General features: G+C 40.4%; 1 protein-coding gene across 2 annotated transcripts in view; it reads left to right on the plus strand.

Moving 5' to 3' along the window:
* asic1b (acid-sensing (proton-gated) ion channel 1b) overlaps positions 1-26,736 on the plus strand; it is a 165,895-nt gene that overhangs the window by 124,005 nt on the left and 15,154 nt on the right. For both annotated transcript variants that reach the window (XM_053315366.1, XM_053315365.1), the window contains 2 exons: positions 18,991-19,141; positions 22,066-22,193. In XM_053315366.1, coding sequence (XP_053171341.1) covers positions 18,991-19,141; positions 22,066-22,193 — 279 coding nt within the window. The remainder of the gene's footprint in view (positions 1-18,990; positions 19,142-22,065; positions 22,194-26,736) is intronic.

Here is a 26,736-nt window from a genome sequence, read left to right on the forward strand (position 1 = left end):
TTAAGTATCACAGGTTTCTTCCCTTTAACCACTAGTACAGATATTGTCATCCTAAAACATTGCTATTTATGAGCACACACCTGCTCAATCACTGTGAGACACTCTGGATGAGATCAGTAGCAAACTGCCTTAAATGTAAATGAGCTCAAAACTGTGAATAGGTTTGCTCTGAGCTAATGTTAGTGGAAAGTCTATGGATTGAGTGGTTGTTGTTTCATCTCAGAGTCAGTCTCTGCATGTCCACTGCTGTTGTTGCCTTTGGGCAACACAAGAGGAGGGGATCATTATATTATTCAGTGCCACAACCTAATAAGCACAGCAGATACAAATCTTAACACCAATAACGTTTGCCTGAGCAGCATGTGGTGAAAGAATAACAGACATCAGCAGGGAGGTGTGCCCTGTTGATTCAAACCCCCATCTCCTTGTTCAGAGGTTTGTATCAAGACATTATTGTTCAGGCAGCTTCAATGCAGGAGTTGTTAGAGGGGGGAAAAAAGCAAATTAATCATGCCAGCAATTAGCGACTGTGTCCACTTACCCACTTTACACACAGTGAAACACACACCCACATGCAAGCACACACAGCCGCAACATACATATACATTCATAGAGGACATCAGCTATCATATCACTCTCAGCAAATGCCTCTCCAGAGGGACTATTACACTGCAGACAAAATGAAAGATCCATTTAGGTGCAAGCCACCGTGCAGCCGGCTTTGCACTGTCTGTTTCATCCTTTCTGGCAGTCTGAGCTGCCTCTTCGTGCATGTGTTTTTGTGCATGTGAGTGTGTTTGTATGTCAGCAGTCAATCAGTTGGACTACCATCGACCCTCCTTCATTAGTCCTGCCTTCACTGTATGTCTGACATCTTCCTGACATAAGGTCTAACACACACATATGCACACACTCACCTATTGCCAGCGCTGTCTGGGGCCAGTCTGTTTGGTGCAAAAAGGTTTCTGTACAAGGGGAACAAACAAAGAAATTAGACATAAATATGTTGTGGTGAAGGTAGTTGAACAACAGTAATACATCCAGGCAAGATAGCAAAGATGTGTTTTGTTTCATTGTTTTCCATCTGTTAGAATAATTTGGTTAACCTCGGTTTGTAAACTGTTCTTAAACAAATTCTGGGGTTCATGCCAACTCAGACTGTTGGATTAAAAATATGCACCAGGCCAATGTGTTGGTTGCTGGTGACTGGTGGCGTCCCGAATAGAGTGCTTTCAAAATAGTTTCACATACATGGTTCAACATTGTTATGAAACAATTTCTGATTTATGGTCTCATGTCTGTATTGGCACAGCCATTTGTTGTGTTTGTGGTGCCGCCTAGTGGTCAATTTGAATGAAACTTTCAGGGTATGTTTCAGGTACTTGTGTGAATATATCCTACAAGTTCTGTGATGATTGGCCCAACAGTTATTGACTTTGGTCTATTTATGTGCTGAACCACATTCTTTTGAGGTTCAGTGGTCATGTCTTGTCTTGAAAAGTTAATGAGATATCAACAAGCTTTTGCAATTTTTGATAAGCTCGGGTCAATGAATCCAGCAATTGGACCCAGGTTTAGGAGAACATGTCAAAAATGTGTTTTTTTTTTTGTTTTTTTTTAAAAAGGCCTTCAGGATGGAACCAATAAAAAAAGCTTTATTTATATATTGCTTTTCAAAACAAGGCAATGTGTAAGTTTTCCTAATCTCGTCTGGCTGGTTAGTCCACAACTGAGGTGTCTCAACAGAAGAGGCCCGGTCTCCTGCAGTTCTAAGCTGTGATAAAGGAATGGCCAGAAATGACCTACCAGAGGATATTAGGTTATATTCAGTCTCATAGGAGGTCAGCCATATATTTTGGAGCTAACCCTATGAGCCTTAAAAAGTGATCATTAAAATTATAGGATCCGCTCTAAGACAGACTGGGAGCCAATGAAGCGATTTTAAAACGGGAGTGTAATGAGATGTGGCAGAATATCTCCAGAGGGTTTCACTGGTTGAGTGTAATAGTTCTTCTTTGTATTTATGATTAATTAAAAATCGAAAGCAAAGTCTGTAGTCTGTGTAATGTTTTCAATGGTAAGACTTTTATGATAAAACTTATCTCCCAGAGAGGGAGAGGTGATGCTGGAGGCATTTATTCCTTCTGAAATAAACCTGATTTAGAGGATATGTATCTGCAGAAGGAGAGGAAAGAACTTTGTTTGTTTTATATTTAGTTTATACGGTTGCCGTTTGATGTTGGCTGGAAAGTGTGTATATTAAAACTGTCACCGTACAGTTTGTGTTTGTTGTTTGTTTGTCCTTCCACACAAAGCTTATGGAAGGGAGTGTGTGTGTGTGTGTGTGTGTGTATGGTTGTGTGTGTCAGTGGCAAAGCCGTAGGGGAGGCTTGATCTTCCTGAAATGAAGAGTCAGTTTAATTTATAAAAACCTTCAACAGGCACTGGATTTTCCATTTTACTATATTACTTTATTTCAAGTTATTAAAGTAATAGCTCAATATCTCGTGTATTAGACTACTTTGCTTGTTTTTTAAAAGTGAGATGAGAAGACAGATATCAATTAGAGCTTAGCTGCTAATCAGCTCATCAGCTTTATCGGCTTATAAATCGAAAGTAATTAGCTTTCTACAGATGTTTCAGTATTGACATATGTGTCAGCTGTTGATTAACAAGGAAATTCAGTAGAGAAATAGCAAAGATATGTTGTAGATATGAAAATTTGAAAAAATACGAAATTAAATAGTTTGTCTGCCATAAAGCTTATTTTTCAACTGAACTCAAATATCCTGTTCAGCACATGTCTGGTCATTTTTGTCGAAAGTGTTTATGAATATTATGTGATTATGTTTTAAATAACGTCAATTAACCAATTTATATTATTATAGTATTATGATACAATGCTGATGTTATATGCCTGTCTGAGTTAAGCCAGAGTTAGAACATGTGTAACGTACTGTAGCTTAGCATTAAGACTGTAAGCAGGAGGAAACCATTAGTCTGGCTCTGTCCAAAGTTCAAGAATACGTCTATCAGCACATCTAAAACTCATTCATTTCATTTGTCTAATTTGTGGTTTTAGGGGTATTTTCTTGGAGCTACAAATAACACTTCATCCATTTTCACGCACTAACTGTATCTGGCAACCCACACAGTAGATGAAGATTCTGGCATATTCTTGGCAGGTTTTGGTGGAGGTGACTGTACAGGGACAATGTACAGTCACCTGGCAACCTCAGTGTTGACGGCTAATAACTGCAACTGGCTGTTGTTTTCCAAGTGTTAGCTCGCGCACATAACTCATCTTATTCTTGGAAAGATATCCAATATCTTAATGGACACATTCTCCAATATAGTCATGGCCCAACTAGACATTTCTTAAATCACCTCTGGTGTGTGTGAATATGACAAGCACACCGGCATACAAAACTGACCTCTACAACTAATAAAACAAATCGTCGGATTTAGTTTTACAAGAAGGATTCATTTGTAAATGTCAGACAGAAAGGGACCATTTACCTCACAAAGGGCCATTCATTCATTTCTCCCTCAGCGGCAAATAGGAGGCATCAGGCCCGTGGGGACTGGGAGACTGTTTGCCATAGCTAGCAGGCGCACTCTGAAAGTCATTCATCAGAACCATTTCCCCTTTCCCAAACTCTCCCCAGCCCAGCTGTCATGATGCTGCCGAGATGAATTAGCTGTGTCATCCTGTGTTTCCCTGTGCAGACAAGGATACTCTTACTGCCCTCTGGGCTGTAAATATAAATCTACTACATCCAGCCACAATACTTTTACAAGAAGACTCCTGAATACATTTTTTAGATGAATGTATTGATGTATTATGGGTTACTATATGTGGTGATGCTGCCATACATATGTAGCAACATGAAAAAAGAGGCTTTTGAGACCATCCTGTCTAGAGTACAGTGCTGTTGGATTAATAGAGCGTGGTATCCAGTGAATTGTTACCACACACCAGCCATGCACAGTATTTAAACATCTGTTCTGAAGCCACATGCTGCACAGTAATATTATTTTGCTGTAATTTACTATTTGAAGCAGCATGATTCTCAAGGCAGTGCTTTACACAATGGTTTTAAAACACCTCAAAGGCTTCACACTGTGTCTAAGACTGCACTACAGTCTCTCTCGTGTACAATCACTGTGAAATGGGTCAGCATGGGCTTCTAAAGACCCCCACCAATTTAAATATTTTTAGACTGAGTTTGTGCAGATATTCTTTGTTGGCCTTTTTTGTCACAACAACATACTCTAACACTGTTTGTTACTCCATTCAGGATAGCAAAGCTTCTCAAACTGCATTTTTATCATATGGCGCTGTAATGATTAGTCAATTAATCGATTAGTCTATCAACTGAAAATTCATTAGTCATTATTTTACATTAATCATTTTAAACATTGGTTGAGGAAAAATCCCAAACATTTGATGGTATGTACATTGAGGACCATAACATTTTTAAACTATTGGACAAAACGGTCCTTTGAGAAATTGTGAATGTTGTTTGTTCGCTATTCTTTACACTTCTTAGAGTAAATAATGAATTAATAAATCAAGAAAATAATTGTTTGTTGCAGACTTAATATTATTTGATCTGAAAACTCTGCAAAAAGCTAAACTCAAGAAAGACTATCAAACAATACAATAAAAAAACGACTTCATTAATCCCAGTAGGGGCAATTTGTTTGGAGCAACACAATAACATACAAATAAACAAAACAATATACAGCACACAAAACGAATAATAAAGACCAGGAAGCTTTATGTGGAATAAAAATCCATAAAGAAGATCGATAAATAAGCTTGATAGGCACAATAAAAAAGAATCACAGAAAAACATTCACTAACAATGACAATGACCATGTTAATAAGCAATAATGAGATTCTATTTATTTGCTCTTCAGGAACTTGCTCTTCAGTAAGGGAAAACCTTGGGATACTTCAAGCCATACCTTCTTAATAAGAATGAAAATACAAAATGCCATTGACATTGCATTAAATGCGACCTGACTGTTCAGATTGCGGTCCATTCACAAAAATCCGATATGTATCCGATTCAAATTTGAAAGTGGCCTGAATCGGATTTGGAAATGTCAGATTCAATGCGACTTGTGCTGTTCATATTGTCAGAAACAAATCAGATATGGGTCACATTTGAGCGAACAAATCGGATTCAGGTCACTTTTAACTGCGGTGGGAACGTAGCCTAAGTGTTTTTGGTGTTTGGTGTTTCACTCCAGCATGTCTCAACCAATCAGAACTGAAACGTGAGCCATTCTTTAACTATTATAAGCCAGCATCATTTCATGTAGAGCACTTCATTATCTTCTATTCTGTTCACAACACATATTATATTGTACATAATCCAAGGAACTGTATTCACAACACTTGTGGCTCTTATAATACCTAGTTTTTTGTTTTTATTTATTTTCAAGCTCCATGTGCCATGTGCTATTGAAAATGTCAAATAATATTCAGCTTTTGTTTCAATGTCACTGCCTGAAGTGTTCACAAGCTGTCATTGAGCTCTTCAGCAACTTCCACTGACTCTCATCTTTCACATTGTTTAAACAGCGGCGCTCCACTTACCTCATGCACTATTTAAGTCAACTTTATAGACCAGGAATTTAGGAAGCTATTTGAAAAAGGGGCCTTTGTGACACCTGTTCCTTACAGCGCATCATGTACACAATTATGCTCAAAATTGTCTCTGTAAAACACCACCTGCTCCTCTGCCAGCCCTCGCAACCACAGGACCCTGACTGCTGCTGCTCTCCACGCCTCCCATTTCTCAGTCTCCTTTTTTTTCTCTGTCTTTTGCCACCTCCCTCTACCTCTCTTCAGCTGCTCCCTTGCGGATGCTTTGGCACCGAACATTCCCAGCGGGAGACACAGACAGACAAGAGACAGCAGCAGGCAAGAGAGGCAGAGAGAATACGGAAATTACACACTGCGACGAGCAAAGAAGGAGGCAGAGTATGGTAAAAAGATGTGTACGACTTGTAATATAGAGACACACAACAGAGATTTGGGAGGATGAAGGGGAATGCATTGTGCTGTAAGGTTCTGTTGTGAGCGCTATGGGTAAACAGACAGAAGAGAGAAATAACGATGGAGTTTGCACAGCCAAGTAGATTAAAGAGATAGAAATAAGGAGAGAGAGAGAGGCTGGGAGGGGAGATGGGTGGTGTCGTTCACTTTGTAGCATGTAGTTTGACTCTACACATGTCAAGGTCCAGACAGGCCAACCCCACCCCCCGATCCGGACCTAGAATGACAGTTTGATTAACTGCCCGAGAGCCTCAACACAGCAGAGTCCTCGCAAACAAACCCTCTGCCATCAGCGCATGCAGTCCGACACACACGCAGCAACATGGACCATGAGAGGTTTAGCAAGCTCTTAGCATCCATTCACCAGTGAGAATATCATCAGTCCCCTTTCAGATTATATTCAAATTCCCCAAGTTAGTTAGAGGATTTAATATTTGATTTTGTAGCTCTATTTTCTATTTAAGACTCATCGGGGGAAGTGTAACTGCTCACCTCCAGTTTCAAACCTTAAAAACTGGAAGTGTTGCATGTAATTGAGCCCCAGAGGATAGCACACACTGATTGCCAAAAAGGTGTAATCCTCGCCGGCTTGCTAAAATGACTGATAACATGCTATGTCAAGTGGCAGCTATTACACTTTCTGTGCTTGCCGATGCCCTTTCATTCATCTTCAGCTGGCTTTTAACAACTTATTGCTTCACTGGTCTCACTGATTGAAATGGAAGTCTTTTTCTCATTTGAAGGAACTGTCCAAGTAACAACAACAATAACCAAAAGAAAAACACTCAAAAAACTGCTATCTACTGATTACTTTCATTCACATTAGCTCCTAGCAATCAAGCAACTAATACGCTGTGGTGTTTAATAGCCTGAGATGGACTCATGACTGATGATTCATGACATCAGTTTGCATTGCAAACTGACATGTGCGGACTGAGGATGTTTCCTTAATTACATCCTCTTTGTTTCATCGTAGCTTTGCTGACAGGTCTGAACTTGAAAATGAGTCCATAAATCTACTCTTCTCACTGTCAGTATGTTGATGAAAGTCCCCGTCAGTTTTCTGTCGAACCGCTTTAGGATTTGTGTCAATGGCATCATCGAAAGCTGTTTATGTGTTTCGAGAGACAGATTCAAGCTCGCAAATTAAGCCTGACCTGCCTGAGATTATAGTCAGGCCATGAGCGTGTTCCCCTTTAAGGCAACGGCCTTAAAAATGCTTGAACTCTTTGTTCTTTGAAGAAATAAGAAAGCAGGCATTTTACAGACTTAAAAGTTCTGCTATGGGAGTATACACAACATTGAGAAATCAATAGTGTGTTAGCCAATGTCTGCATTTTTCCGTCCAATACTAATCAAGGAAACAGCTTTTTTTTAATGGAATTTCTTATTTATTTCTCTTTATTCCCTCTTGATTGAATCAGTGAGAGGTGTGCTTGAAACATTGTCTTCCCTTTATTTACTAACAGGTTCATGGTTTATTTTAAGATCCAGTCAATCAAATAGGATATTTATTTAGGTCTTACATGTTTAGATATTAATAGACTAAGATGCAAACCCCGGGTCCCCTTACGAATATCGCTGTTTGCTTTCATAATAGATTCATTAGTGAATCTCTTAAACCACAGTTTCAGAGCATCGTGCATTTGTTATTCTGTTGTTGTTACACTTGCAGGGGGATTGTGTTTCTCTGTCAAGCAAGTGCATCATTATCCCTTCACCCAGACGGATTAGCTTGTTGCACAGAGCCTCTCCTCCGATATGTCTCTCTCTTGATGAGCCAGCTGGGGAAATGGTTTTTAAACAAATGCTGTTAAATGCCAGAACAGTCAGGATCCATCTCCGGTTAATTCTGATGCACAGCCCACCGAGTTTTCTAATATAACTTACAAATAATTTGTAGTTACACATCCATTGTTCATTCTTAAATTTCAGTTACTCTCCCGTCTATATCGGATCAGGAAAAAAAGATATTTCCTCTCATGATTTCCTTTCTCGTTCTCTCGCTTTCTTCTTTCTTGTTCACAGGCATGCAGTGCACCATACTTGACACACAACTGCACTCAATCAAGCACACTCTGATTGCCGGATTACAACTCGTGAATATGTGATGGTGGTGTCTCACTGAGAAGCCATTACAGGGCCACAGTTGAGCAACCATTCCCCATGACACCCTCTCTCGTTAAAACATGAGTAACCACCCGAGCAGACGACTTGATTGTTCTCTGAAGGGACATTATGTCATGTGCTTCGGTATATTGCCAGCAAAAAAAAAAATGAAAGCAAAGTATGAGTAAGCAGGCTGAATCCCTCACGAATCCAGAAACATGGTGGAGAGATTAAACTGCTGGTGGCTGTTTGATCTCAGAGTCAGTGCTTCACTCTGCTATCATAGACACTGTTATATAGACTCTGGATGGATGGGGTATAGACCAGAGGAATTACGCTAGTGTGGAAAGTAGTGTTCCTCTCATGTGGCCAGGTGGAAAATTAAGGCTGTAGAGATCACTACACTAGATAAAGCACACCTGCAGTTAATGTTCACCTAACCTCAACCAAAGGCTAACCTCAAGAATAGTGTTTTTGCCATTACACAATCGTTCCCTAACCGTAAACCATACAAGTAGATCAGAGCCAGCTGACCCAAAAGTTGAGAAGATCTGAGATGTATTTAGGATCTGAACCATTCAGAGATTTATCGACAAGCAGTAATATTGTAGAGGTAATTCTTTAACATACTGGCAACCAGCGAAGTGATTTCAGAACTGGTGTAATATGCTCATCTTCAGATATGATAATACTGTATTCACTGAGATAATTGCTAAAGATCTGGACTGGAACATGACAAGAAACATCATGATCATATACATTTTGAACATATTTGATAAACCATATTAAATCTTCTCGTTCCTCCCACTCGATCCTGAAATATGACCATGTCCCAAGTATTAAGCGTGGTAATAAACACATATTATTTTAGGAATATGCAACTACTCACCCTATGGCCTGTATCATGTAGAATCATGTTTAATGGGGTGGATTTTAATTACAGTGATTAATTACGGTCCTCTTTGTGCAGTTGGTTAATCCAGGCTGACTCCAGATTAGCCAAATTTATTTGCAAGAGAAGACAAGAGCAAACGATAAAATGATCAAACTCTTCATTTTAAACAGTCACAGCTGGCAATCCATTTTCAGCAGATCCCTCATTTAACTTTGTTGTATTTGCTTTTTATCGCACAGTTTTCAGTGTAATTTGAAGGATTACTTCCAAATTCCAACATTTGGATGTGCTTAGTTTTTCTTATACCCACAAATAAGGTGGTTAAGAAAATCTGTCAGCTTGTTTCCAACCTGTCTGCTCATCTGTCTGTTCATCTCTCCTGCTTCATCTGATTTTGTCGCTGCAATGTAGCCAAGTTCCTATATCTCAGCTGTTATCCAAGTTGCAAGAGACCTGAATTATCCTTTCAGGGAGTGAAAGGTAGGACATGAAAAATTGATTCACTAAGTACACCTCATTCATGCCCTCTCTCTCTCTATCCTCTCTTTCACACCATTTCCTGCTCACCTCTTTTTCCTCTATCGCTCAGTAAGCTAATAGATACACATTCACACACTTTTGGGCACACACTGTGCACCCAAAATTAGAAGGAGAGAGTGAGAATCAGGACTGCATGGTGTCCAGCTTTTACTCTCGATTGGAACACTGTGTGATGATGACAAACCAAGCATGAAGCACCACTTAACCAACACCCCCCCCAAGAGAAAGATGGCACTTGCAAAACGCTTCGTCAATGGTGCATTCAGGCCTCTGTCGCCTGCCTGAAACAGGTTTCCTTCATCAGAGCCAAACTGGAGCACCACAGGATCAAAAAACCCATTAACTCTCAGTTAGGCTATTTAGGACTTCTGGGGAAACTTTAAAGACATGTCACATGATTTGCAATAATTGACCAGTAGCATCTTGACCCTTTTTGTTTTCCCTCTTAACACTTCACATCAAACACATCAGATAATTGACAGTCAGGAATGTCAACCAGTTTGCATTCATCTGTGTCACCAAAAATGTTGAACACCCAGTGAGATGCTTTAACTACTACTTATTCTTTACTCTGACTGTGGGTTTGCAATGTTTAAAATTCAACTGGTGAAACTGTAATGAAAGAGACTACAGTCCCTGCCGCATTACCTTCTTTAATGCCGTGTTCAATTTTGAGGAAGAATGCAAGTTGTGAGCCAGGAGGGATTACCGTGTGTGTGTGTGTGTGTGTGTGTGTGTGTGTGTGTCCGTGTGTGTCCATAGGTGTGTGTCCATGTGTGTCCATAGGTGTGTGTCCATAGGTGTGTGCGCGTGTCCATAGATGTGTGTCTCCATAGGTGTGTGTGTGTGTGTGTGTGTGTGTGTGTGTGTGTGTGTGTGTGTGTGTGTGTGTGTGTGTGTGACGGGCTTGAAAAGGAAGACAAATGGTCTGTAGCTACTGAGGGCAATGGTTTTATTCAGCAAACAGCACTGAGGATATTGTGAAGAATAGAAGAATAGTGTGTGTGTGTGTGTGTGTGTGTGTGTGTGTGTGTGTGTGTGTGTGGCGTGTCACATAGGAAAAGAAGTGAGGGTGGACGGAGAGGCGGAGATGGAAAAGTAAGAATCAAGAGAGGGAGGCAGACAGAATGAGCATGTAATTACAATTAAACTGTGTGTGACTGGCATTTCTTCAGATTTTCAGAGACTAACCGCTTGTAATTTTATGAATTAATCCCCTGGACTCCTGTTGCTGCACGGTAGCGCGCTAAATCATGCTGAATAACTTCGCATTCCCCCCCTGGACAAGCTCAGCCTGCGCTCTGCGACTGACAAAATACTCCCCCATCATCACCACCACAAGCTGCTGCTCAGTGCCCGAGGACCGTGGCGTGCGCCTCTCTCTCTCTCTCTCTCTCTCTCTCTCTCTCTCTCTCTCTCTCTCTCTCTCCAAAGTGTCAGACAAACAGCAGCCGTCTGAGAGCGCATAGGCGAGTTTAGGCTCAGCCACTGTGACCACACCAGGACCAATGTTGAAAGCGCGCACCAGCGTCCCTCCAAAATGTGCCAATGCGACTCATCTGGATCGAAACCGAGACCGGGCTCCCTCGCCGAAGCCGGAAAGCTCTTCTTGAAACACACCACCTTGCACGGCTTGAGGCACATCTTTCTCAGCGGCTCCTACCCGCGAAGAGTTGCATGGTTACTGGCTTTCCTTGCAGCTTTGGCTCTGCTTTTCACCTGGTCCTCCAACCGAGTGAGGTACCTGCTCTCCTCTCCCGTCTACACCAAGGCGCACATGGTGTACGCCAAGCGACTGGTTTTCCCAGCCGTCACCATATGTAACCAAAACCTCCTGCTTCCTCGGCGCATGAAGAAGACGGACATATTCAGCGCTGGGAGGTGGTTGGGACTATTGGGGAGGAATTGGCAGGTCTCCCCCGCTGCGAGAGAGGCACTCACACCTCTGCGGGGCGACGGTGGCGGGAGCGCCGAAAACGAGCCGCCATGGTCCCCACTTTCTCGGATTTTGGACTTCAACCACTTTCTCCCTCCTCCCCGGGAGTCCCAGCCGTCTATGAGGCAGCTGCTGGACCGACTGGGACACCAGCTGGAGGAGATGCTGCTGTACTGTCGGTACCAAGGAGAGCTCTGTGGGCCGCGCAATTTCAGCACCGTGAGTGTGTCTCCAAAGTTGAATTCTTTGTTTTAACTCTCCCAACCCCCTCCCAACAGGTTGATGCAGCCTTTAGAGCAGGATACAGCTTTTTCAATGATTGGTCTGAGTCAGAAGGTGAACTGTTAGTAATTACCTGTCAGTGTATTTTATGCGTTCCCTGATAGATATCAGCTGGCTACCTAATTCATTTACTTGGAAGCCATGCAATAACCAGGTTGTGCACAATGCGCATTCCTCTGCACTGTTGCTTAGTAATGCGCCTCAGTAGTTCAATTAACTCTCCTTCTGCTTCTTAAACTCGCCATATAAATGCCACTATAATATTTCTAAAAGGATTTATATGCTGTGTTGCTCCATAGTGAGTTTGGAGTAGCCTAATCTATCTTATATAATTGGATTTCACGTCATAATATATCTCTATAATATTGCTGTACTATTCCTACAGTGTTCCTGAACTGACTTGAAAACACTTAAAAGTGTGGGTGGGTGTGATTGTTTAATTTCAGAATTCATTATGTGATGTCATTTTCTCTCAGCAGCATCTGCTCTTTCTGTATTCACATAATCATTTATAGGCTACCTCTTTCTATATTGTCTCCAGACATTGGCGCTGTGGGAAATTATTATGATTATTATGATTGTAAATTCCACCCCAACCAATATCAAAAGTTGAATCATTTCAGTCGTGATCATTGCAAAACCCAGCTCGCCTTCTGCGTTCACCATGTGGCCTGAACGTCTCCCTCCTCTGTCATCCATCACTGTTGGATCAATGTGTGTACTACCCCGTGGTCATGAGAGGCCAATCTGCCCTTAATGAAGACTTTTGATTCATTTAGCAATGCTTTACAACACTCGTTGGCCTCATTGGTAAACTGCAGCTCCATTGACTGCACTCCATCATCGCGTGCAGAACAATGTGAAAGCCAGTGTCCCCTTCTCTCCCACCTCATTACCCAAATTTGTTTTCAGTTAAGTAGATTTTCTTCTGGTGTGTTAAGCCCTGTTAGGATTTGGAAATATGTTTTTTGAGGTGGGTGGGGGGTTGCTGTCTAAAGCAGGCATGACTGAGGTTTATTATATGTTCTGAGTGTAATTTTTAATTTGAAGCAGCTTGCTTCAGTAACAGCTCTCACTCTCCGTGTCATCAAACCATTTCCCAAAATATTAGATCACAAATTGAAATGCAACACATCTGGAACCACAACACGAGTTATCAGAGTCAAACACATTTCTTCCTACTTACATCCTTGGAAACATTCCTTGTTGTGCAGAGTATTTTGAAGGGTGACCAAGCAACAGCAACCTGTTTCAAAGATAAACATGAAGCCAAGGTCTGAGTTTTGGGGGTATGTACTAGTGCATAGATAATCGATGACGCCCCTGCTTGGCCTCAGGGTGGGCAAGACAAGCTGTCGGCATGAGTCAGACCAATGGAGTCAGTCACACTTGAGAAGTGAGGTGTGAAGGAGGAAGGTGAACCTGTCTACATACAATAGGTTTCGGGATGTATTGACTTTTGTGCAGGGACCCTACATGTTGCTGGGTCTCTCTTGCTCTTCTGAAAATCTAAATTTGGTCCACTAGCCTCCGCCAATCTGTCCTTCCCTCCATGAAGCCGCCCCGTTCTTCTTCATCCATGCTTTAACAACACACACACTTAATTCTCATGAGGCAGGTCTCTCCTCATTCTCCGGTCTCAGACATTGATTTTAGTCATGAAATCCATCTGAGAACATGAAGTCAGCCTCTGCCCCTCCTGTGCACCCAATTGATTGACAGCTTTTCGCCCAGTTTTCTCAGATGTTACTGGGAAGTCTGACTGAATATGTATTTTCGCTCTATATTTCCTGTGTGGTTATTAAGTTCAGTTTAATTTTTACTTTTTGGTGCGTGTGGATTTGTGGAGAACATGTCAAGAGAAAAATCCATCCTAAAACTCTTAAGCCTTGCTAAAATTTAAAAAAAAACAGCTGACAATAACTTTGGATTTGTGGGCTCAGTTCAATATTTATTCGGGTTTTTTTATGTTTATCATCACAGTTTGTGTAATGTGTACACAATGGTTATATTGATGTATAAACGCAGATGAAGTTTCAACCATATAACCGTGAATAAAAAAGTGTTGGTTGGTTACTCAATCAAAATCAAAGAGCAACAGCTTCCCCAGGACTTGCAGATTTGCAACATTGCTTAAATCTGCATTAATGAACTGTGGGAATTGCTGTAGTAAAGTTGTTATGGTACACATGTTGGCAAGAAACTGTTTATTTACACATCCAGCAGACAGGGAGGAAGGAACATTAGCATTCATTTGATATCATCACTGTCTGGCAGAAACCTTGTATCTTCATATTCATTATCTAAAATATTAATTTCTTTGATAAAACAATGCTATCGGTCACCCTTTACATCTGTTTGTGGGTTTTTGCAATGACTATATCTTGTTACTCCAGTTGGCTTCATTGGATTCTTTCATTTTCTAAAGTGTAATGATTTTGGACATACAAGGTTTGCGCCTGGTGGTGATGATATCATGTTTTGACCCACCTGATGCCTGAGTCCACTGTTCACTTTATTTTTAACTCCGTTTTATTCTCCACCAAGTCCTGAGGGAAATATCTGACTCTTACAGTTGCTACTCCAGGGCAAAAATCCACTAGATAGCCGGCAGCTTTGTTTCTCTTTCATGTGGTGCTGGGTAGGTAGTGTAGTGTACAGTGGGTTTATCAGAGCTTTTTCACTGCAAGCAGCTCCCCTACTGTATTTGAAAACTAAACTCTGGAGATTGAATGAAAATCAAAGAGCTGAGAGATGCTAAAATGCTCTGTAGGGTTAAGAGGAACTGCAGAGATTGGCAGTAATTCTCTGTGGGTCCATTACGAGCCTGTGACATTACACATTATTCTTTGAACAAGTGTTATGAAAATATTGATCTGTGCAGCTTTTACTATCTTAAAGGCAAAAATTGAGCAGTGACATCATTCATACGTAAAGCAGGGCAACCATGAGTATTTTTTTCAATAGATGTGACTCCTGTGACTTAAACTCTGTCTCTATATTTAACACACACTTGCTCTCTGATAGCTGCTGAGGCATTTTGGGAAGTGTAAGAAATCACAACATCAGGTACAACAGGTGCACGAGTTATTATAGTGCCCTCTGATGAATAGATGATCCCACCTTGAGATCCATTTGGAAGTTCTTCTGGAGCTTTTGACCATTTCACAGGGTCTTCATCAGGAGACTGTAGCCACGAAAACTGTCCTCTAGGATTTCTCATCTACGATTACTTAAAGTTGAAGTTTAAAGTTCTTTCTTGGCATTGGAAACAGCAGCTGACAAAACAATCTCATCAATCACTTAGTCCTTTTTTGTTGCTGTTCTGGATTCTCGCCTGCCGATAAGGGTCACGTGGTATAGGTAAAAGCTTCCAAATGAATCTTGATGTGAGATTGTTTTGCAAATGTTGTTTCCAAGTTCAAGAATGAACATTGAAATGTTGAATGTCTGTGGCTGTTTTAGACATGTTAATTCAAATCTGTGACGTCTCTCTATTTGATGGTGTCGGGTTGTATTGTATTGTATTGTATTATTAGATGTTTCTTTTCCACTGACAGACATGTGGAGCAGAGAAATAAATTGTAACTGTTTATAATTCACTAATTGGTTGTCATAGTCGATATATATTAATGACAAACTGTATAACACAGCAAGTGCTATCTTTACCAGAGTTGATCCAGTGCCAAGTAATACCCAGACAATCTTTCATGGGTGTTTGTTTTTGTAACTGTCATAACACATTGCACCTTTGTGCTGAGCACTGATCTTGAAATCAATGAAGAGGAGGGAAAGTGGTTCCCTGGCAACTTTAGGGAACAGCTTGTGCATCCTTGTCACATTGTCATGTGAAGGATAGCCGAGGGCCATCTCAACAGTCTCAGGCTGTCTGTCTGTGAATTATTTATCCAGAGAGAGAGAGAGAGTGACATTTCTACACCCTGCAAGGAGAAAAGAGGGTGATGTCTCTTTCTGTTTTTCTCATAGGTTGGGTCGAGTTAAATATTTCATTTCTATGTTTATGTTTTAAATGCATTGTATAGCAGCGGTGTATAAAATAAAGGCAATTCAAGCTTTAGTTCAGGTTGCTCTCTGTTAATGCTAAAAAATACTTGAGTACACAACTAGTTATACATGTTTACCATCCCTGTTTAGAGTCTTGCAATGCTGATGACTCCACCTAATGCAAAATGAATTAGCTTAGAGGGTTTGTTTTTTGGAATGATATGGTTTCTGAATCAGATAAGTGGTTGCAGTTTTTAAAAATAGTGCCCAGCTCCAGCTTGATAAGTTGTTTGTACATGTAAAAATTTTGAATTCAACCCCTTACATGGACATTTCGCAAATAATGAATAAGACATGCAGGCCATTTGATAGGCAGACAAGGAAAAGCATGTTGAGAGTAAGTGCAAACCTCAAAGCCGCGAAGCACAATGGAGATCCTGACTCCCCAAGGTCACCAGCGGCACCCAATGCTACTGCTCCTCACTTGGCACAATCTACTGGTTACCACAGCAACTCTGACTACAGGCCTTCTGTAGTCAATCACCGCACTATCACCACGTACACAGATGGCAAGCGCAGGTGGCTTTACACATGCACTCTAATACTGTACACACAAGCAGGCTCATTCATATTGTCATACTAATGTGTATGTGCACACTCTGAGAAACAGACGCGCACACTTGCACACAATTGCATGCAATCTTATAACTGTTTTCTTGATGCCTATCTGCCAACTGCTTTTCCCTCTTCAGTGTGAGCAGCACAGCCTTTCCCTTAAAAAAAAAAGGTCTTGTTGAATTTTAATGGGCGTAGCCTTGCAAAGAAATTGTCCTAACAAAATGTTTTTTTAAGTAAAAGGCTGCTTGTTTAACAAGATGCTTGTGGGGGAAATATGTGATTAAAAAAGCCTGGCTGAGAATAAAAGCTAAAACCCTTTTTCTCTGCAGATTTTGTCCAAAAAGACAATCTGTACTCTGATGCAGGTGGCGCCGTGCTATCATAAGATTCCCTTGCCTTTTATATTTCAAAGAGTAACGATGAACAGTGATCTGATTATGGCGAGAGGCGACTCCAGGTCTTACATGGATTTCAGGGACTTTTTATTGATGTTTGTATCCTGCTCTAGAGTCAGGGCACATAGGCGGGCGTTGCAGGGGCTGCTTTTGACTCACTTTTGCCACTTAATGCACTTGAAAGGTCACATCTCATATTGTGTCCGACTCAGAAGCCTTTTTATTGCATTTCACTGCTTTGTGTCTCATAAGCTCTGATATAACCGCACCCTGGGTTGCAGTCCATCGTGATTTGTGCCCCATTCTTCTGCTGTACACTTCACTGAACAGGACTCACATTATACTAACTGTTCCTTTGTGAGACATGGCTGCAATTTTTTTTCTGCTGCGCGGTTCTGGTGTTTGTGATGTTTGAGTAATTTGTCACGAAACTCTCATGTCTGATTCATAATTCACCCTGTAAGAAAACGCCTCATCATGTGTTCCCAGGGTCCACGTAGTACATTCACAAGAAATAAATTTGACTCAATCTCAGTAGAAAAATACCTTTTGTACAAACTGTCTTACAGTGCCATGATGTAGCTATTTGTGTTGCTATCTTACAGTGAAGCCTTATCTTCATTGTAAGTTTTGATTATGGTATTTGAACAAAGGGCGGAGAACAATAAGGAGGAGACTTTATTTCAGTTATTACTTTTCTGCTCCTGTTGTTATTTCATCTATACGCAAACTCTCCTCAACTCCCTTTCTTCCATTTCCTCACATGAATGTCAAAATGTTGAAGGTTAATAAGAAGTTAATTGTGAACGAGGATGCTTTGATTCCGAGCATGCAAACAAGTGACTGGACAGGAAAGGAAAGGAACATTTTATATTGGATCCTGGCCACTGCTTTCCATTTCCTAATGTCTATGATTCGATTACACATCCATTAGTTCACTGGCAATCATGTCTTTGCCAATAGGTCACAGTTCCCCGCTTCGCTCTATAGTTGCTTTCCATCAGTGACGGTTGTACACTGTATGCTTGATCAACTAATAAAACAGCACACTTAGGCTTTGACAAGACTGCACAGTGTTCTTTGAACTACAAGTTGCATCTGTAGGTGTGTCTCATGGAGATAAAAGTGGAACTGGAGGATGCTAAGCTTGTTTGATCAGTCATTCTTTTTACAAGATGCTTTGAAACAAGTTGGGAGCAAAAGGGTAGGCTTGATGATGATTTGACTAGAGTCTTGTCAAATGTAAACATTTTACTGTTTTTCTGTTTTATTAAACTCAATATCTTTGCGTTTTGGAGTGTTGGTTGTACAAAACAAGATGTTTTCATAGGTCAGCTTGGCCTTGGGAAATACAGTATGACATTGTTACGAACCAAAAGAAAATGTATTAAGAAAATAATTGACAATTAATCTTGAATTGCAGTCCCAGGTTTGATGATGATTAAGGCTGCAGCTAAAGATTAAACTTTAATCTTGTGGATTTCATGATTTATAGTTTGGTCCATAAACACGTTGCAAAATAGCATAATATTTCCATTATAATGTCCTAGTGCCCAGGTTATGCACTCAAATTGCTTGTTTTATCCATCCAAAACCCCAAATATTCCATTTACAGTCATATTGCCGAAGGGAAGCATCAAAAACGCACATTTTAGAGGTTGGAACCAGTGAATTTTTTGCACTTTTGCTTGAAAAATTCTGAAAATATCAATGAATCGATTATCAGAACAGAAGAGAAATCATCACAGTCTCTAAAAAGCAAACATTCTGTATCTTCCAGCAGTCATTGTGCGAGCTATTTCAGGTTCCCCACACTGAAATAAAACTTGTCATATTCACTGAAGCACTCATTGTATCATGCAGCACTGAGAGGGGTGAAGGCTCAGTTTGTCAACAGCATCTCAGCAGTAAGACCTCTGAGGTCTATGGCTGACAGCATTACAAAAACAGGTCAGGTGCCTACCAGCTGCTTTTGAAACAGTCCCCTGCTCGGCATTACCTTTATCTCCTCTTCTTGAGGATTAAATGTGTACAGCTGGAAACTGAGACTCAGAATTAAGATCTGGAAAGATATTTGCTCTCATGGCATCTGTTGTTATCTCTTAAATCCCTGTATTTGTTTCTTTGTGTGTTTCAGATCTTCACACGCTATGGAAAATGCTACACCTTCAATTCGGGCCAAGATGGACGACCCCTGATGGTGACAATGAAGGGTGGGATGGGCAACGGTCTGGAGCTGATGCTGGATATCCAGCAGGATGAATATTTGCCTGTGTGGGGAGAGACTGGTAAGCTTACCTAGAGCATTAATCTCACACAACATCCTATTCCCAGTTCTGAAGACCTCAGCTAAAACCATGTTTGTTTGCCCTTAAGCAAGGACTTGAGTTAAAAAGTGATTTTTAATGAATTAAACACCAAAGTAGCCAGTTATTTTCAGCGCTGGGCTCTAAGAAACCTCAGGGGTAAAAAACTATCATAGTGATTCCCCTCTAATCCCTGACATGGAGGCCTGGCTTGGCTGCAGTATTTTGTGGGACTGTGAGGCTTTTTGATCTGATTGTAATATCCTAAATCCATTTTTTGTAATAAACTGGTGCACATCTAAGGCCAGTTGACATCTGTAGCATTATGCTTTATGCTCGGTTTGCAGCCTAAATGGGAAGTTTTCTGAAATGGTTTGTCCATTTTCATTAATTGTAAGATGAAAATCCTAAAAATACACACTCTGGTTATTTGAAATGTACCTATTTAAAGATACATTGATATTGATCAGGAAAGTTTCACTTCATTGTGATATAATTGCATCACTTGTCAGTTCAGCTTCTAGTCTGCATGAATCAAACATGAGCAGAAGCATTTCATAGATATAAAATCAATGGAGGCTACAGGCTCTTTTATTCGTGGGCGACCCCCCATTAACACAGTGCAGTCTCCACGGTGCAGGAGAACTTGAATCTTTGCTTTTAGAGCAGCTACATATGGTGGTGTGTATTTGTTTCATAATTTATATGAACTGCGTAATATAAACAGACTGCTTAGTATGGTCAGAAAAACATTGTGCTCACAGTCGTCATTAAACATGAAGCACAAAAGCAAGCTGTGACCTGACTGTAATATTTAAATATAAACTGCATCTACCCCAAGCTTAAATGATTTAGTTATATTAATATCTAATGCTCTTAATGTAAGATTTGAAGAGAGAAAGAGGTGGAAACTTAAAGAAGCAGTAAGTACAGTACACACGCACATTCACATTTTATTAGCAAAATCTTTTAGTATTATTCCATGATTATTTATAGTGTTTAAGTGTTTTAGTGTTTATAGTGTTCATTTAATTTCATTCATAAATGTTGTTTATGTCAGAAATGTGTTTTGTTTCTATCGAAGAGATTAGTTCAGAATGTCTAACTTATTCTGATGGCATTGCTCAAGATTCCTTGTTTAAAACCTGTCTTATAGTGAAGCTATTTCAAAATCATTGAAATGAACACAAATAGAGTTGTCAAAATGTAAGCTGTATATCACAGGTTTGTTTTCATTATTACTAAAATGTTGCATATTGGCCATTACAAGATACGATACGATACGATACAATACAATACGATACCACTTTCATCATCTTGCATCCTTATGCAATCCAGTTTTAAGGTTGACACATAGGTTAAATACACAGTTACACATATTGCACACAGTAATACATAACATATCAAAGCAATCCTCTGAATTCAGTTATTGATCAGCAGCACACTGATTTTGGTTAAGCATCAGAATGGAAAACTCCTCACTGAAAGTATCAAGCTGAGCAGCTCAGGTTTAAACCCTTCGTGCTCTGAGGCAACAAAGGCAACCACTGAGCACAAAAAGACAGCACAGTTGGATAAAATGAACACATTAACCAAGAAAAATGAGTGTTGGCAGCTGTTATAGTGTAGTTTAATGAAATACAGAATTAGATTCTCTGACATTTTACTTGATGAGCGTAGTAAAACCCGTAGCCATTGTATGTCTCCTGGTTATATAGACTACTCTGCTGAGAAATACTCTGTGTAATTGTCACATACTTGAAATAATGTCACAACAAATGAGAGGCAATTAAATTACTGTGAGGCCGCTGAACATGCCAGTACTGTGTCAAGTTTGGTCAAGCTTTCATTTAGTTCCAGTGTTCAGTCCAAATATCATCCTGATTGTATAAAGATGACAGATGGCCATGACTTCAAGATGACATGCACTTTGTGATCAGGAGCTTGGGCAGTACTTATGTATATGTGCTGCTCCGAGCCTTAAGCACTTGTGTTGGCATCAGCAGAAAAATGGCTTTGTACCCAGTCTCAGAAGAGCAGTGTGTAACAGTTAAAGTCTGTCGCTCTTTGTCGCAGCTCTTGCTGAATTCCAGCCGCATCTGTGAGCTCTTTAATTGAAAATAGCGAGAAAGCCTGGCACTAAGAAGGCGATAGCAAGTGACAACCGGGAAAGAAAGGCGGGAGGGAAACAGACATCCTACTTTATCCCCGAGCCCCCGCTCAAAGAAACAAAATCACTTGAATCCAGCCTGCCATCACCACGATAAGCAGTTGCAGGTCTCTGCGAATGTGACAGAAATATGTTTGCACAAGTAAAGGTTTGAGTCACCATGTCATTGTGATGTTCCCTGATCACCGTATCAAAGAGGCCCATCTGCTTCATTTAAAATCTATACAGCAGAGTGCTGTGGCGAACAAAGCTGTCAGCTGTATCGATTTTCCTTTTATCCTCCTCGTCATTTATTCATTAATTTATCCATTCACTCTCGCTTCCTCCTCGCAGTAAATAAGACTCCTACGGGGCATGTATTGTCATCAACCGGTCTTCTTTGGAAGTCCATCTTCTTTATCCTTACACTCCTTCTAACCTTTGTTAAATTCCTCAGTCACCAGTGTGGGTGTCATTCATGAGTGTATAGATATAACCAATAAATAAGCAATTAGTCCCAAGGAATGGTTCTTTCCAGCTGAAGCAAGACGACAAGTTAATGCTAGTTTGGAAATAGCATGTGTTTATTTGTTCGCAGCTTGTTTTTCACTCACTAGCTAAAAACATATTCCACCACTGCTACAAAATGAAAGCGTTTGTGCCATTTGATTAATACCAACTGCTGTTGGTGCAAGTCAATGCATGCATACAAATCAATGTCTCTGTTTTAAATGTCCTCGCCTCCTCTTGTCAACAGACGAGACATCATTTGAAGCAGGGATCAAAGTTCAGATCCACACCCAAGAAGAGCCGCCGTTCATAGACCAGCTGGGCTTCGGAGTGGCGCCGGGGTTCCAGACCTTTGTCTCCTGTCAGGAACAACGGGTACGTCTTGGGAAGGATGAGAAAAACTAAATACAGGATTCACAGTATATCATAGCACATTTTGTCATGGAGAGTCTGTAAGTCATTATTAGGCTTTTAATCTCATTTTAAAGAGATATTGCGGTTGTAAATCAAATAATCTCCTGTACTGTTAAAAGGATGCAAACATAAAAATGACAGACTCGAGCTTCTTTATGGCTTTGATCCAGGTTTTGAAGCAAATGCTTAAAGAATTAGATATTTCCAGTGGCTGGATAGTTTGAGTATTTTGTCCGACATTGCTTTCATAAGAACTAGTCCTGCTGGCATTTTCAAAGTCACAAATTCTGGTGCCTTCAATGTGGATGTTGTCAATGTGTGTAAGTCAACATAGCTAGCACCAAAAATATGATGTTTCTGTTTTTCTTTTATAGTTTTATCTTGACATGTAGTGTAGAAAACATACCTCAACATACAAAAAACACACCTCAGCATACATAAAACGTACCTTGTTCTTACACTTGTACATGTCTGTAAGTAATGTTTCAGTGTCAAAGTCAGTTTTCACTCTGACAGCTTCAAATCAGTTTTCTTGTCTCATTTGTATGTCACAGTCTGTACATATTGTCCATGTGAATGTACTTAAACATCTCACGTGATGCACTTAGAGTGAGAGGGTAATTTCCATCAGCCTCCCGCTCCTACAACCAATTAATTTCAGGTTTCTGCAGTACTTCACGACATTTTTCAGACACCAAATTGTGACATGTCTGAGACTGAAGTAAATGACAGCTTGTGTGAAACGTTGGGGAGAACTTGGAGAATGGAAAAGCTACACACTACATGCTTAAGCAGCCATGTTTCTACAGATGATGAAGGTAGCACTTCTACAGATGAAACCACTGCTACTAGCATTGTCTGGGAAGTCACAGAGAGGATAGGTGCTCTAATGTAACAAAAGCTTTCTGAGCTCCACACAACCACCGACAGAATGAACAACCACATTTGAGACGATGCCAAAAGGATCACAGAAACTAAATCATGCATTTCAGCTGGAGAACACCACTCTGCTTCTTTGGAAAGCAGCATCACCAAACTCGAGTGACAAGTGAAAACGTACACCGAACAAGCCGAGGACAGAGAAAATATAAGCCAAAGGGACAGCAAACACTGGAGGTCAGCCGCGAAGAAGGTGAGGACGACAAACAGGCAGTGGCTCCCAGACATGCTTGGACATGAGACTAAGTGGGCGTATATTAAAATTGACAGAGCTCATCGGGAGCTCGGCCCACTGAAGTGAAATTACAACAGACCCTTTAAATCTACAACTTCAATGACAAACAGGATCCTGGCAACCGTTAAGCAGAAGAGAGAACTCACTTATGAGGGAAGCAAAATCCACATCAGACAGGATGTGTCTATCTCAGTGAGGGAAGCAAGATGTCAGTAGAACGAGGCATGCAAGGATCTTATCAAAAAAAGACATAAGATTTCAGATGTGCTACCCAGCTAACCTGTTTCACACACAACGGAGTGGAGCGCTCCTTCAAGGGTCAACGTAAAGCAAAGAAGAAATGGATGGGGGGCATTACTTCTCAAAAATGTTCCAAATTATTGAAATTTACTCAAGATCTTGATCTATATGACATTTGGAGAGTCCTTGATCCTTTCTCTATACTGCAAAATGTCTTTTCTCATAGTATTTCTTTCCCTTTTGTATATACTAGATAGAGCAAGAGAATCCTGTATTGGTATTAAGGCACTCTCTGACAATCCCCCTCTTAGTGTAACCATCACACCTCCACACAGAGAGACCCAGCACGCAGACACCGGCGATTAAATCCTTTCTTATTAAGTAGCCCTCCTTTTGTTGAGTATATCACCCTTCATTGGCTGATGAGAATAAAACTCCTGAGATAAGTCCCTCTATATCCTCTACCTCTATACCTCTACGGTTATCTCACATGTCTTTTTAACTATCGATCAATGTCACACTGCTCAAGGTCCAAAGACTATTTGGTCCTTAAAATCATCTTGTTAATGCTGAGATAGTAAAACTGTCTTAAATATGACACTCCACACAAGTGAAACAATCTGCAGAAGCTTGTTAAATTAGACAAGCTAATCCCTTTGATTCATTTTAAATATTTTTCTACTGACACAGAGCAGTATGAATGCACGTTTTTGAATTGATGCTGTCCCTTATGTTGATATCTTTTTTATACTATTTTTTGGTCCTTTTTTCATTTCTATTATTCTATATATGATGTGTTTGCATTATATATTGCAGTATGTATTAATATGTCTGGCTCTAAGGTAAATCTTAGTAAATCGGAGGCTATGCAACATGGCACATTATGTGATGTTGATTGCCCAGTGGATTTTCCCTTAAAATGGTCAGATTCTGGTTTCACCTATTTGGGGGTTAAGGTCTCACCAGATCAAAAAAAAAAAAAGTATGCAAAATTTCATCTCAGGATATAAATCAGTAAAAAGAGATGGTATGATCTTCCATTGTCTTTATTTGGCCGAATTAGTCTGGTAAAAATTACAATTCTTGTGCCCTTTACAGACGCTCCCATTATAGAGAAGACCCTCTGAAAGTTCATCTGGCATGGCGTGTATATTAAGGACAATCCATGCTTGGACTTCTGGGCTTTCTTCCCATATTCTTTGTGGTGGTATGTAATTCAAATAAGATAAATGCAGGGATTCCCGTAGTTGGCAGTCTATTCAAGGACAACATGTCACTCTCCTTCCAGCAACAGATCGCTACGACCTTCCCAAAGAACATTTTTTTTCAGTTTTTTGCAAATTAGGCATTTTATAAATTAGCTAGTACTCCCTTCCTCCATTTAATGCTGCTGAGAATTTCTTGGCCAAAAAAATGTGAAGCACTTTCTGCCATCCTTCTACTCACTATTAATTTCACCAGACATGTCCAATATAAGTTCTTTTGTAAATGTGAAAGAGTTCTGGGTGCAGAATACATTTAGGATGACTGATATGTAGTTATTGATTTGATTAAATCATCCCTTTCCTGTAACAGATTAAGGGAGATACATTATAAGATTGCAGATATCATCCCTGTGACTCAACACAAAATAAATCATACCATCTCTTCTGTGTGTGCCAAATGTCGCAGTGATCTGGGCATTCACTTTCATGGTTAAAATCAAGACAGACCCAGAGTTATTTCTCCGTCGTTTTGCCCTCGAGGGAGTTTAAAGTAAATTTTTCATTTTACAAATTTCTTGACAAATTGCTGCTTAACGCAAGGAAGTGTTGTTGTTTTTTTTACTTAATTGGATCAAAACTACCCCACGTACTGTGATCCTCTAATATAAAGAATTTTTCAACACATTAAAGAATGCATGCTGTGCTAATGGGCAAAAATCATTTCTTTTTAAAAGTGTGGCCGCCACTCCTACATTATCTTCCTGTTGATATTTCATGCATACTTAAAAGGGGTCATCACTCTTTTAAATGGAGAGTCGCTACAATGCAGATAACAGACACGAAAAGCTATAGAATCTTGTGCTTCATGAATGTCAAGACAGATGTAAACTCAGAAATTGAGAACTGGAGACATCTCCTCCCAAATGGTCACATGTGCAACCATTTTTTTGAGTGTGCAAGTTAAAATTTCACCTGGTCACATTTGTGTCAGTGCATAATGGTCATTAGTCTGTTTTGGTGCCAGTCTGGCATGCATGCACTGGTGGAACTGCATGGGATTGACGTTCCCCAATGTTGAGAACACTGAACATTATCAAACTATCTATTTATTACTTCTATAGCTGATTATTTAAAAAAACAAACAAAATGAGGAGACAGAGGAGGAGCCTGGTGGGGAGGGAGAGACAACGAGAGGTTCTGACTCAGACACCACTGATGATGAAAGTGCAGGCAGGGAGAGACTGACTGAGCCAGTGAAGAAGAACTACTTTCAACCACAATGGCTAACACAGTACGCTTGGTTGCGGTATGCGCTGGTGCGATCAACTGAGAAAGTTTGCCAGTACCACAAGTGGAAAAGTGAGTCCGGAGTTCCGCAGTTGTCTTTCAACATCAGACATCCTCGCCTAGATGATCAACCCTGGTAGGGTTGATCAAGTCCTGGCCTTGGTCCCAGTAGCTCCTCACACTTTATGGTTCACTCCCCTTGATACACAACCATCCGGAGGATCTTTCTGCTGCCTGCGAGGCACTCCTGACGACTCTGCCCTAATCAGCCCCTGTCACTCCCAGCAGACTAAGAGCTTTGCTGAACTATTGCAGTCAGTGTCTCAGTCATTTGAAATTTAAACAGTGAGCACAAGCGGTTCAGTTTCCAGGCTTATCAGTAACCCTCTCTGTGGGTTTAGCAATGTGACACCTTTGAAAACAGATTTCAAGCTCCACTCTATGATGTTTTACATATGTCTACTGAATCTAGGTTCTACCTGTAATGTGAAATTGTGGCAAGGTATGCTGAAACCATAGAGAAATACCAAGTGACTCTCTGCTCTGCAAAGATGTTAATGTCTTTTAGCTTAATGTCCCTGGTCCACACAGACTATAC

This window comes from Scomber japonicus, chromosome 3 (genome assembly GCF_027409825.1).
Source record: "Scomber japonicus isolate fScoJap1 chromosome 3, fScoJap1.pri, whole genome shotgun sequence".
Lineage (NCBI taxonomy): Eukaryota > Metazoa > Chordata > Actinopteri > Scombriformes > Scombridae > Scomber > Scomber japonicus.